The sequence below is a fragment of the Rosa rugosa genome, chromosome 7, assembly GCF_958449725.1.
Source record: "Rosa rugosa chromosome 7, drRosRugo1.1, whole genome shotgun sequence".
Classification (NCBI taxonomy): domain Eukaryota; kingdom Viridiplantae; phylum Streptophyta; class Magnoliopsida; order Rosales; family Rosaceae; genus Rosa; species Rosa rugosa.
Genome location: NC_084826.1, coordinates 9,712,536 through 9,724,748, shown reverse-complemented (window position 1 = coordinate 9,724,748; position 12,213 = coordinate 9,712,536). Strand labels below are relative to the sequence as shown.

The 12,213-nt window shown below is 37.5% G+C and overlaps 1 protein-coding gene across 16 annotated transcripts; it reads left to right on the top strand.

The window, feature by feature from the left end:
• The first annotated feature begins 1,068 nt into the window (after window positions 1-1,068).
• LOC133720262 (putative disease resistance protein RGA3) lies at window positions 1,069-11,260 on the top strand. 16 transcript variants are annotated; one of them, XM_062146487.1, is made up of 15 exons: window positions 1,069-2,396; window positions 2,638-5,362; window positions 5,679-5,788; window positions 5,888-6,016; window positions 6,879-6,981; window positions 7,096-7,401; window positions 7,754-7,843; window positions 7,918-7,986; window positions 8,334-8,434; window positions 8,523-8,615; window positions 8,705-8,797; window positions 8,896-9,143; window positions 9,225-9,643; window positions 10,498-10,585; window positions 10,672-11,260. In XM_062146487.1, the coding sequence occupies exons 1-2, from the start codon at window positions 1,257-1,259 to the stop codon at window positions 4,828-4,830; spliced, it is 3,333 nt and encodes a 1,110-aa protein (XP_062002471.1). In that variant the 5' UTR covers window positions 1,069-1,256; the 3' UTR covers window positions 4,831-5,362; window positions 5,679-5,788; window positions 5,888-6,016; window positions 6,879-6,981; window positions 7,096-7,401; window positions 7,754-7,843; window positions 7,918-7,986; window positions 8,334-8,434; window positions 8,523-8,615; window positions 8,705-8,797; window positions 8,896-9,143; window positions 9,225-9,643; window positions 10,498-10,585; window positions 10,672-11,260. The 16 variants fall into 16 exon arrangements, 15 of the variants coding, with proteins under 15 accessions (XP_062002471.1, XP_062002473.1, XP_062002462.1 ...); XM_062146489.1 differs by lacking the exon at window positions 7,096-7,401; XM_062146478.1 differs by lacking the exon at window positions 7,918-7,986.
• The last annotated feature ends 953 nt before the right edge of the window (window positions 11,261-12,213 follow it).

The following is a 12,213-nucleotide window of genomic DNA, read 5'->3' as shown; positions in this document are numbered from 1 at the left end:
GTTAGATAAGGTTAATATATATATATATATATATATAGTAATTAGTAACTGTTAGATTACAACGGTAACAAAAAAAAATATAACCAAAATTTCCTATAAATAAATTGTCGGTGGAGTTATAAAAAAAAAAAAAAAAATCGTCGGAAATTGAGTCGTCGGTGAATATATCATTTTTCTACCCATAAAATTTTCTTTTGTTGGATTTCCAAAATGTTCATCAGTAGTATTTATTTACATCATACATTTCATATTTACACTAAAAAAAATATTTGATGAACAGTAACTGACTGGTGACCCTGACCGGCTGACCAAACGGGTGGAAGCAAAGATCCAATGACAGTGAATAGTTTCCTACCCTGGTGACCCAACGGATGAACTTGCTCTAAGAAGTCTGGTGTCCCGTAAGACAGGTTTGTAGCCACCTGAGAATGCAACTCAAAGGATGAAGGTGTGAGCAGGGCCAGTGAGCAATAACGTAATCAAGTCTCTCCTTAGTCCTTACAAACAAGATATCGGGCTGCCTAATAGCAGCCGCTTCGAAACCAAATTGTTTCATAGAATGGGGTAATTTATAAACCAAACACAATTATACTTTCTTTTTCCAAAAGTCCTATCTGGGCTACAGCCCACCTTATCCCATGCCGGGGTTGCCATCTGATTGGTGTTAAAATTTGAACCAAGACCCATTTGAAGTTGATCAAAATTGAAATTGGTGTTTGATCTCAGATTCTCGGCTCTTGTAGCTAGATTGAAACTTTTCTCAAAATAGGTGTTCAAATTTCACTCCCCCTATAATAAAGCTAAAAGCTATATAGATATTTTTCCAGTTTTCACTTTGATAGTAATTTGAATGTATTGACATGAGGAATTAAGTTTATCATTGAATGTTTCGATCACAATCATCACATGGTCCGTCTTGTTTTAGTCAAGGATAAAACAAGATGATGTGAACGCACTATGGCCCCCAAACAACTGGAGAATCTATCTATAATCTATGGTTGGAAATCTATCGGCAATTTGAATGTATTGACATGAGGAATTAAGTTTATGATCCCAAACAGCTGGAGAATCTATCTATAATCTATGGTTGGAAATCTATCGGCAATTCCATCTACATTCCCTATTGATAGTCCAACAACCTAATAGATTTATAGTTTCTTCAACTCATTAAGCATTCTGCTCTCTTTTCACCAAAAAAAAAGAAAAAGGGATTCTGCTCTCTGTCTCAACTCTTAACTCTCTTTGAGTAGAAATCCATGGCTGAATTTCTTACTTTTGTTGCCGAGGAAATGCTGATCAAAGTGGCTTCACTTGCCACTCAAGATTTTAGTCTTGTATGGGGTTTCGATGGTGAACTAACAAACTTGCGTGAGTCGCTAAACATGCTTGTAGCTGTGCTGCGAGATGCTGAACATCCGCGACAAGATCAGGGCGAGGCTGTGAAGCGCTGGTTGGAGAAGCTTGAAGAAATAGCTCATCTTGCCGATGATGTTTTGGATGACTATGGATATGAGCTTCTTCGGCGTAAGGTGGAACTGCGAAACCAGATGAAGAAAAAGGTGCTAAACTTTTTTTCCCTCTCTAATCCCATCCTTTTTCGTGTTAAAATGGCACATAAAATTAAGAAAATCAACACATCTTTGGAGGATTTGGGTAAAAGGGCAAGTGGTTTTGGGTTTGTTGTTGCTAGGCATTCCTTAGAGGCAACAATCTCCCATGAAAGAAAAATTGATAGGGAAACCTACTCTGACTTCAAAAAAGATGAAAACAATATCATTGGAAGAAAAGATGTTGTGGAAGATATAGTGAGTGCCTTGACTAACTCAAACAACAATCAAGAAAATGATCTTTCAGTTCTGGCCATTGTGGGAATGGGAGGACTTGGGAAGACCACTTTGGCTAAACAAGTATATCATGATGGTAAGATAGAGCAGCACTTCCAAGAAAAGATGTGGGTTTGTGTGTCTACCTCTTTTGAAGTCAACTCGATTTTAAGGGGGATCTTGGAGTCTATTAAACCTGAACATGCTGCAGTACAAGCTATAGATGCAATGTGTAGGATCCTCAAAAAGGAGTTGAAAGATAAAAGATATCTTCTTGTGCTTGATGATGTTTGGAACGAAGATGCTGGAAAATGGGAAGAATTGATTGGTTGTTTGGTAAATATCAATGATAGGCAAGGAAGCACCATCCTTGTCACTACCCGCAGCGACAAAGTTACAAAAATGGTGGAGACCCTTCCTAGGCGTGATTTAAAAAAACTATCGGATGATGAATGTTGGCTCATATTGAAGGACAGAGCAATTCCAGTTGGGAGTGCTCCTATAGTTGAAGATCAAGAGAAAATTGGAAGGGAGATTGCTAAAAAGTGTGGAGGTGTACCATTAGTAGCAAAGGTATGTAAATTATAACATTGATTAATTTGAAGTTTTAATTTCATGCTTTCTACTTATTCTTATATTATAATCGATGAGAAAATTTTTAAATTTAAAAGAGCAACAAGAATATTTAGCTATATGATGAGGTAGCCCTAAGAGTAGATACACCACTGCTTACTGTATGTTTTGTTATTGTTATATTTTGCCACACTATTGTTTTGTAGATATCTAACTTATTTGCTCACCAATTTTTCTATAGGTGTTGGGAAATGTGATGCGCTCTAAAAAGTGTGATGAATGGCAATCAATTGTGGATAGTGGTATATGGAATTTACCGGAGGAAGGGAATAGAATATTGACGATTTTGAAATTGAGTTTTGATGAATTGAAATTTCCATCGTTGAAACAATGTTTTGCATACTGCTCCATGTTCATCAAAGATTTTGAATTTGAAAAGGACGACTTGATCCAACATTGGATGGCTCAAGGATGGCTTCACCTTTCTCCTAACCAAGATAATCTAGAGATGGAGGATACAGGTAATGAATATTTTAATATTCTATTACATCACTCATTTTTTCAAGATGTGAAAATGGACTCCTTTGGTAATATAGCCTATTGTAAGATGCATGATCTTGTTCATGATCTTGCTGAACGTGTTTCAAAGTCGAAGTACTTGCGCTCCTTATTTTCAAATGGAGCAGTCCTTGACAACAACTCACCCGGATTTAAAGTTTTACGTGTTTTAAATTTATACAAGGCAGACATTCAAGAGTTGTCAGATTCAATTGGAAAGTTGAAACACTTGAGGTATCTGAATGTCATGAAAACAAAAATAATAGCTTTTCCAAAATCTTTGGGACAACTTTATAACCTTCAGACATTTAAAATGCCTCATGTCCTTGAAGAGTTCCCAAAGGAAATTGCAAATTTGATCAACTTGAGACATGTTTATTTTGATAAAAATGTAAAAGTTCCAGCTGGGGTATTCGAAAGATTGACTAATCTCCGATCATTACCTTTTGTAAAGATGGGTAAGGAGACTGGTCCTCATATTGGGGAATTAGGTGGCTTAAACCATTTGAAAGGTACCTTATCTCTTTATAATATGGAACATGTAAGAGATAAAAAAGAAGCAGAGAAAGCAAATTTAGTGGAGAAGAAACATCTGAGCAAGTTATTCTTTAGATGGACGCCTAGTAGGCCAAGCAACAGTGCTGACAGTGACGAAGTTGTACTTGAAGCCCTGCAACCACATTCTAATTTGGAATTTTTGGAGATTCATGGCTTCATGGGTGTTAAATTGCCATCATGGTTATTGCTATCCAACAATTTAAAAGAGATTGAATTAGAGAGATGCAATAAATGCGAAGGAGTCCCAGCACTTGGCCAGCTGCCCAATCTTGTACATGTGAAGATGAAAATCATGCGGAATCTGAAGTGTTTGGGATATGAGTTTTATGGTTATGATGATGATATAAAGGTTTTGTTTCCCGCATTGAAAACATTATATATTCAGGAGTTGAGTAACCTAATTGATTGGATGGAAGTGCCAACAGGAAGAGTACTGACGGTGTTTCCTTGCCTTGAGGAGTTGACCCTGATCTACTGCGACCAATTGAGAAGTGCTCCCAGCCATTTTCCATCTCTGAAAAAGTTGGCGATTCAAGGCATGAATAGCGGAGGCATTCCAATAGCAAGTATTCTAAGCAATAAACTGACGACTCTCACTTCTCTCGAGATTGGCCAAGTGAGGGGACTTGCTTGTCTGCCGGAAAGGTTGTTAGAAAACAATCAGAATCTTTCATATTTGAGTATAGACTATTGTGAGGAGTTAACTTGTATTGCTACTCCCCAATCACAAGGGTTTGAGTACTGCTGCGCGTCTCTTCAGGAACTGAGGATTATTGGGTGTCCTAAGCTGAGGTGTTTACCTGATTATGGGCTATTACACCCACTCTCTCTTGAGAAGTTACATATAATAGATTGCTCCAGTCTTGAGTCCATCCCTGAGCACGGTGGTCTCCCATCTCTTCGGGAATTGGCCATCTATAGATGCCCTCAGTTATCCAGTCTACCTGATGGGCTACGAGACTGCGCAACTCTTCAAGAATTGGAAATACGGAGCTGCCCAAAGATAACGTCCATTCCAATTCCATCTGAGGGCCTCCCATCCCTTGGTCGACTGCGGCTTTTGGAGTGTCCTGAGTTATCAAGCCTACCGAGTGGACTAGGCTGCTGCACCTCTCTTGTTGATTTGGGAGTAGAAGAGTGCCCTAAGGTAACATCCATTCCAATTGGCAGTCTCAGTACAACCCTCCAACGCTTGTGTGTATGTAATCTTGTGTGTACAACCCTCCAACGCTTGTGGGAATCAAGGGATGTCCAAGTGCACAAATTGAGCAGCAATTTTGTGCCTTTCTTCAAATCCTCGTCTCTCTTCAGGAGTTGAGAATAAGAGAGTGTCCTAATCTAGAGACTGTTCCAAGTTTAGACAAGCTCACATCCCTCCGTGAGTTGACGATTTATGATTGTTCCAGATTAACAAGTCTACCCAGTGGGTTAGCAATGGCATCCCCACACGTATTCACCCGTCTCAAGAAATTGAGACTTGGTCCGTTTTGGAATGAGCTGGATTCATTCCCTGCTTTTCAGGTTCTGCCACAACTTGAAGATTTAGACTTGTACGGGTGGCCTAAGCTCAAGTCTCTGCCTGAACAAATTCAACACTTTGACCAGTTTGTGGATATATGACTTTGAGGGAGTGGAGGCTATTCCAGATTGGTTGGGAAGCCTTGCATCTCTTCACTGGTTAAGTATTTCCTGTTGCAAGAATCTAATGTATCTACCTTCCGTCCAAGCTATGCACCGCCTCACCAAATTAGATTCGCTACAGATTCTCGGTTGTCCCCTTTTGAGTGAAAGATGCAGAGAGGAGAGCGGCCCTGAGTGGCCTAAGATTTCTCATATTCCAGACATCAATGGTAACTCTTTTTTCTTTTCTTTTTTCTCAAGTAAAGTGCTGTTTCTTATCACTCTATGTTTTCTTCTCATCTCTGCTAGTCGTTTTATAATCAGTCAATTTAGTTGATTCAAAAATACAAGTTCCAATATTAGGTGGGACAAAAATTCATGGAGCTCTTAATTTCTCAATTTATTTACAAAATCCTTCTTGTTGTTAAAAAAATACTATGACTCTAGACTCTAGTCAGTCACTTCTAAAGCCACGAGGCCAACAACTCTAAAGAAATTAAAACTTGTATACCCTTTTTGGTGTGTCCATAACTTCTTTTTTATTAGTTATATGAGACAGGGGCTTGCACGGACCCTTTTTTTGTGACTCATCAAGAATAAGAGCTGCCTGCTGGTAGAGTCAAGTTGGAATTGCTCAAAGTTTTGCAGTAATATGGGTAAGTTATGTAACACATTCTGTCTTTTGTAATGTTTTCCTATAGCCTCTTGCTTCTCTGTCCGATTCTATATCAGCTTACACTACATTGTATCTGCAGGAGCATCTGCAATTCAATATCATCTCTCTATCAGCATTGCAGGATTGGGGTCCTAAGCGAAATTGGAAAAGGTGGTTCGATGCTTTGTGTTGTTGTTGAAAGTATGAAGAGCCACTCCAATTGCTACAGGTATAAATTGCTCTCTGTTAAATTCAAAAGAAAAACTCTACTCCAATCCTTACGTTTCTTGACCAGTATGTTGAGTTGCAGAAATTTTGATTTAGCATTTATATTCTGCAATAACATTTTTTAGACGTATTTTTATTGGATTACGTTACATATACAGTATATTCTTTTATGTCTTTTTATTGGAGGGTGCAGACTGCAGAGTGATATGTTAATTTGAATATTTAGGTTTAATATCCATATCTCAAGGGCAAATGTGTTTGGCTTAACAGAGTCATATTTGTCAACCTGGATTGGAACCCTAATCAGTAATCCTACAAATGCAAAATAGTTCAAAATCTGTGTGATTGCTTGTTGAGAAATTCATTAACAAGCCAGTCACTCTTCTAAAGCTATATTTTTTGTTCTAAACCATCTGTGAAGTCTAAACCAAACAAACCATGTTTATCCAATATTTCTTTTACCAGCCTTGACCACACTTCCTTTTGTTTCTTTTTGATAATGACCAAACTTATTTTAGTTCGTTTCTTGAGATATGTGTTGACAAGGTTCAATTCGATCAGGTCATAACTCACAAGTAGAATTCACTGATCGCTTGAAGTTCCTCATGATGAAAAGTAGATTAAGATTGATCTTCTTAACATTTCCAATAAAAATTTTAAGTGGTTCTATGCTGCAAATGTCATCAAGATTTGATAGAAAAGCGGAAACATATAAAATGGTGAAATGTATGTTGTCAAACATTACTAGAGAAATTTATTCAAAACACAAAAGACTATGTTTTGGGTATCTTGCATGTTACTACACATGAGAAGTAAGCTAGGCAGGTCAGTTAGTTGAAGTGCTTGCTCTTATTTCTGTGCAGGAAGTGGTAAAAGCAAAGCATGTATCGGCCATGATAGATTCAGTAATGGCAGTTTGAGGGACTGTGATGGGCACAAATTATTCGGATATCCAAATTTTCAAAGGTAAAATCGTCTTTTACATTTATTTTATTGCAGTATTGTATGGCATTCGTCTTTTACATACTGAAAAGGTATCATACTGAAAAGGGATGCTTAGTATTGTATGGCATTCCGCAGTTTGTGTCTGCAGTTTTTGTAAAAGACCTTCAAGAGTCCTCCATTCAACAGTTTACATACTCAAAAGGTATCATACTAAGCATCCCTTTTCAGTATGATATCTTAACCTGAACTTGTCTGCAGACTCAAGCATCCCTTTCAGTTTGTGTCTCCAAACTGTTGAATGGAGGACTCTTGAAGGTCTGCCCAAGTTTTTTGTTCCTGTCTCCATCAATACCCAAGACTCAAGACAGCATCGAATATGTGCATGAACTGGTCCTTATCTCCAAACAAGAGAAGTTGCAGATGTTTTTTGCAAATATTAAGGTTTGTCTGAAATTAAATTAGTTATGCACCTTATGGAAGTCTTTTTCCCCCTTGTTTGCCGTCACTTTCTTTCAATTATGTGTTTTAGAATCAACACACCCACAGAGAAGAATGGTGTTCTTAATTTCTTGTTGTCATTTACTGTTTGGTGTAAATACAATAAAACTCCACAAGCATTAATAAGTGTAGGTAAAAGCTTTATCTGAGACTATGAGACTATATTTTCACCATTTTGGTACCGCAGACTTACAATGTGGAGCATCTGACCAGTTCTGTTGTACTATAGAGCAACTTTTATCATTCTACAAGTGTTTTTTCTTGGAGATTTCTCTAGCCCGTTGGATTTTCTTAGTTTGTAGGAAGATGACATTTTGGAAAAGAATCAATGGAGTTAGCGTTTGGAGAGATATTGGAAGCATGTGGTTGAAAACAGACTTAGAAAGTAAGTCTTTCTTATCTTTTTTTCTTCTCAGTTCTCCTATATGTACTCAATTATACTTGTTAATTGTTATGCAGTTGTGCTTCTCCTTTTTGTTTGCATCATACTCACCAGTTCCGGTTCCTTTTTTCATGTCATGAAAATGGGTGAGAAGAATGCTTTGGCTTTTTCTTCTCTCTCAATAGACATGTTGTTCTCATCTCATCAGTTTAAAGTCACTCAATTTCGTTGAATTAAAGATACAAGTTGCAATTTTAGTTGGAGAAAAAAAAATAATCTTCATAGTTTCTCAAGTTATTTACAATAGTCATATTAAGTATACCCACCCAGATGCAAACTAGTCATTATTTCTGCGCAAATCATATGAATCTAGTCAGTCCCTTCTAAAGCCACTTTTTTTTTTTCTTCTTTTCTGAAGCATCTCTAACGAAATTAAAACTTATATATCCTTATTTTTGCATATCCATCATTGACCAAACTTCTTTTTCATTAGTTAACTGAGAGAGGTGATTACATGGACCATTGAAGCTATGTGACGCACCAGGAATAAGAGGTGCTGGTGTATGTCAATAAGGATATAGGCATTGAAAAAGGGTAAGGCTATGTGACACTCCTAGTCTCTTATATAACAACCTTCTTGGCTCTATCAATTACTTACTCCTTATATATGTTGTATCTGCAGGAACATCTACAATCATTTTGTAAGTGATGCAATTGGAGGAGCAACTGTTATGAAATCAGAGTTAGGTACTCCAGCTGATCCCTTCTCAGTAAGGTTTGTTTACTTATTTCTTTTAAAATAATGCACAGATATAGGGTGACAATGCTTTTCTCTAATTTAATTCAATACCCTCTCTCTATCAGCATTGCATGATTGGTTCTTAGAGAAAGTGAAAAAGGTTGTTTCTTGCTCTTGTGTTGTTCTAAGAGTGTCACAAGGCACTGTCATTGCTGGAGGTATAAGTTCATCTCTCTTCCATAGAAATTTAAATACAAATGAGACTATGCTTGCGTTGAATTCTAACTTTGAAGTGCATGATCATATTTCTGGACAGGAGGTGAATAACAAAGAGTCAAAGATTTTCATTGGCAAGAATATTTTGGACGGGAGATGCTCATTCTTGGGACAATCTAGGAGTTAATAACTCTTACACGGGTTCAGGAAAAGAAGCTTTCAGTTTGTGACTGCAAAGTGTCATCCAAAGTGGTGGTGTAAGATTATTTTGGCTTTTTCTTTGCTCAGAAGATCATTGCTAGCTCGAAGGTGCTGCATTGGAAACTTTTAAGGGCATGCAGAACAAAGGTATAACTCTTTTTTTTATTTTGTTGTCTTTGTAAAGATATCACGGAATATGTATACTAAGTCTTCCTTATCCTCTTGCAGCTAGTCTATGGCATTGGACACCATCTCTCCTTTTGCTTGCAGAGTTGAGTATTTGGCTCTATAATCAAGTTTTGGCCATCAAATCTAAGATCTTTTATAATATGGAATGGAACGAAAACGAGCTACAACATCTGAGGGTATAGGCTAGTATTGAAATGAAGTATCACATATTTGTTCCAAGCTAATTGCTTGTAGTTTTTTGTTGAAGGTATCTTGCAAACCACCACCATCTTCTCTTCTCTTCTTGTTATTCCCTTTACGTTTAAGTTATTTGGCCATATTTTTGATGAATTGTACTCCCTAGCCTCTGTTAATTTACTGTTTTAGTTCTGCAGGGGCATAATTTGTAGGTCGGTTTTTAGGAGCTTTTATTCAACAGGAGAAACAATGGTTGTGCAATGGGAGCAAACAGAGTCCAGGTACTTATTTCCCTTTCCCTTATACGGTTACGAACCTAAAGTTTTGGAGATGAAGCAGAGAAATTAGTTGACTGTAAATCTTGAGTTCATTTTCTTTTTCAAATTGTTGGGTTGACTCTTATGGAAAGGTGGAAAATGTGGTTGCTCATGTGTTTCTGTTAATTTACTAAAAGGCACTCTAGTTGATTCGGGTAAAGAATCCTGTGTATGTGTAGCTAAAGCTATAAAATAAGTATACACCAAGTTTTTACTTCAATAGGCATGTTATCAGACAATTCAATGTACTACATAGCAAATTTAGGATAAGAGCTGTTAAGTATTCGGCCTCTCCACCCACTGCCAATTGGTTTTGAGTTAGATGCGCTCTAGTATCTTCATGTTTAGATGCATATATATTCTTGTATTTGTATCGTCTAATTGGATTTTAAGAACACAGTCTTCCCCCAGTAAATTAATGGAATGTGTGCCAGTTTACCAGTAAATTCGTGATACCATTTTGACTTTTAATTGGAGGTGTCTGCAAACTTTTTCATCTGAAGGTGCACATGTTGGCTTCAAATGGAAGGTTCATGTGGTTTGGTGCATCTTAGTACAAGTAGATTATGATTGAACTTCATCTTTTGACCTTCTTGACGTTTCCAATACGATATTTAAATGGTTCTGTGCTGAAAATTATATCAAGGATTGATAGAACAGTGGAATGTATACAAGTTGTTGGAGTATCTGTTATTAAATTAGCTAATTAAGTTATTGTAAGCATCAGTTTGTATTGGATTTCTCTTACATATTACTGTAGATGAGAAGTAAGTGAGGCATGTCAGTTAACTGAAGTGCCGGATCTTATTTTTGTGCAGGAAGTGGATATCGTTCATGAAATATTCAGTTATGGCGGTTTGAGAGATTTGATGGGCACAATATCTTTGGATATCCTAATTATCAAAGGTAAACCATGGTCTTGTTACACATCTTATTGCAGATGATTCTGGTTAAGCTATCATGCTGAAACGATATGCTTGCGTTTATGGCAGGCACTGTGCAATTTGTTAGATATTATCTGCTGTTGGGAAAATTCAGGACTTGATGATTCTTCCTTATGGCTAAGCCAAGCTGAACATCAAGTTCCCTTAAAGCAAAAGGAGCTTTCATTCTGAGCCTCCGAACTGTTGGATGTGCGATATTCAGCTCAGCTCGCAAGTTTACTACTTTTTGCTGTTCAAATTCTTGATGGATGTGATGGTTATGCTCTTGATGAATTCTTATCTGAAGAGAGAAAACTGGAGTTTGAGAGGCATCGGAAAAGAGCAATGGAGTAATTAATAACAAAGCTTTCATTGGACAGACGGTCAGACGCTTCTACGCTTCAGGACTAGGAATATATACAAAAGGCTCGAGTTCATTCCTGCTGATTTCTGTAGTCATGTGCAGCTTCTATTCTTGCAGTGAGTTATCCGTTTGTGAGTTGTACCAGTACACATAGAAGTGTGATTTTACTTCTTGAATTTAGCTTGGTATCAAACATGAAAAAAGCAGTATATATTTCTCCCCTTATGTATATGATCTTAATCTTCATGCTCCTCTGGCAGAAGCCTTTTCTAATGAAGTGGCCAACACAAGATATATATAATTGTTATAATTGTTTCTCATGCTAGATATTTCAAGTTTCAACCACAATGACATTGATTTCTTGCTGCAAATCTTTTGTCAAAAGTAGACACACACATAAAATCCAAGCAAATTAAGTATATAGGAAAATTACCAGTGGGTCAATTTTGCAAAAAGATTCCAAAACTAGTTTCATTCTATTCTTTTGCAAATTCAAAAGCCTTAATGGAACAGGTTAAAAGTTAAAACTAGCATCAAGTAACCAACTACATAAAACACAAACTAGCATCATCTCGCTTTTAGAAGCTGATTGTATTGGCTTAATTTTCTAAGTTGTAACCAATAAATACTGAGACTAAGAAAAACAAAAACAAAAATAAAAACCACGCAAGATTTGATATCTTCTTCCTTAACTCGGCCCACCAAAACCTGTCTTTCATGATACTTTCTTCCAAAGAAGTGTCACCGTGAGCACTATGCCTCATTGCATGGAGCTCATTCTGATGTCGGCACGAGGGACACAAGTGACAGGATCCCAGCCACCTGAAAATGCAACTTTTGTGATGAAGATGTGAACAGGGCAAGCGAACAAAGTGATCCGGGCTCTCCTTACAAAGAAGACACGGCGTCTGCCTAATAGCAGGTTCCAAACTATCCAGTAACACAAAATCCAAAGCCTCCACTATAATTGGATCACGATAGTTGGCCAGAGGATCGCCATTCCTATATCTTTCCATTAATTCCCATGTAGCCTCATCGATCATCATTTGACTTCCAAACAAGGACACATCCGGTCCATCCGGAGTAGTCCTCACCGTCACGTCCGCCATGACCAGAGTAATAGGCAACCGGAGGACAGGCTCGTCCTCAACCACCTCAAATACTTGTGCAATAATAGAGAACTGCTCATCTTCTGGGACACCCATCGTGGAAAGATACTGAGCCATCTGCCTCGTGAACCCGCGCTT

Coding starts and splice junctions, on each gene's coding strand:
- LOC133720262 (XM_062146483.1), top strand. CDS start 1,257: ATGGCTGAATTTCTTACTTTTGTTGCCGAGGAAATGCTGATCAAAGTG. Junction 2,397..2,637: donor GTGTACCATTAGTAGCAAAG/GTATGTAAATTA, acceptor ATTTTTCTATAG/GTGTTGGGAAATGTGATGCG.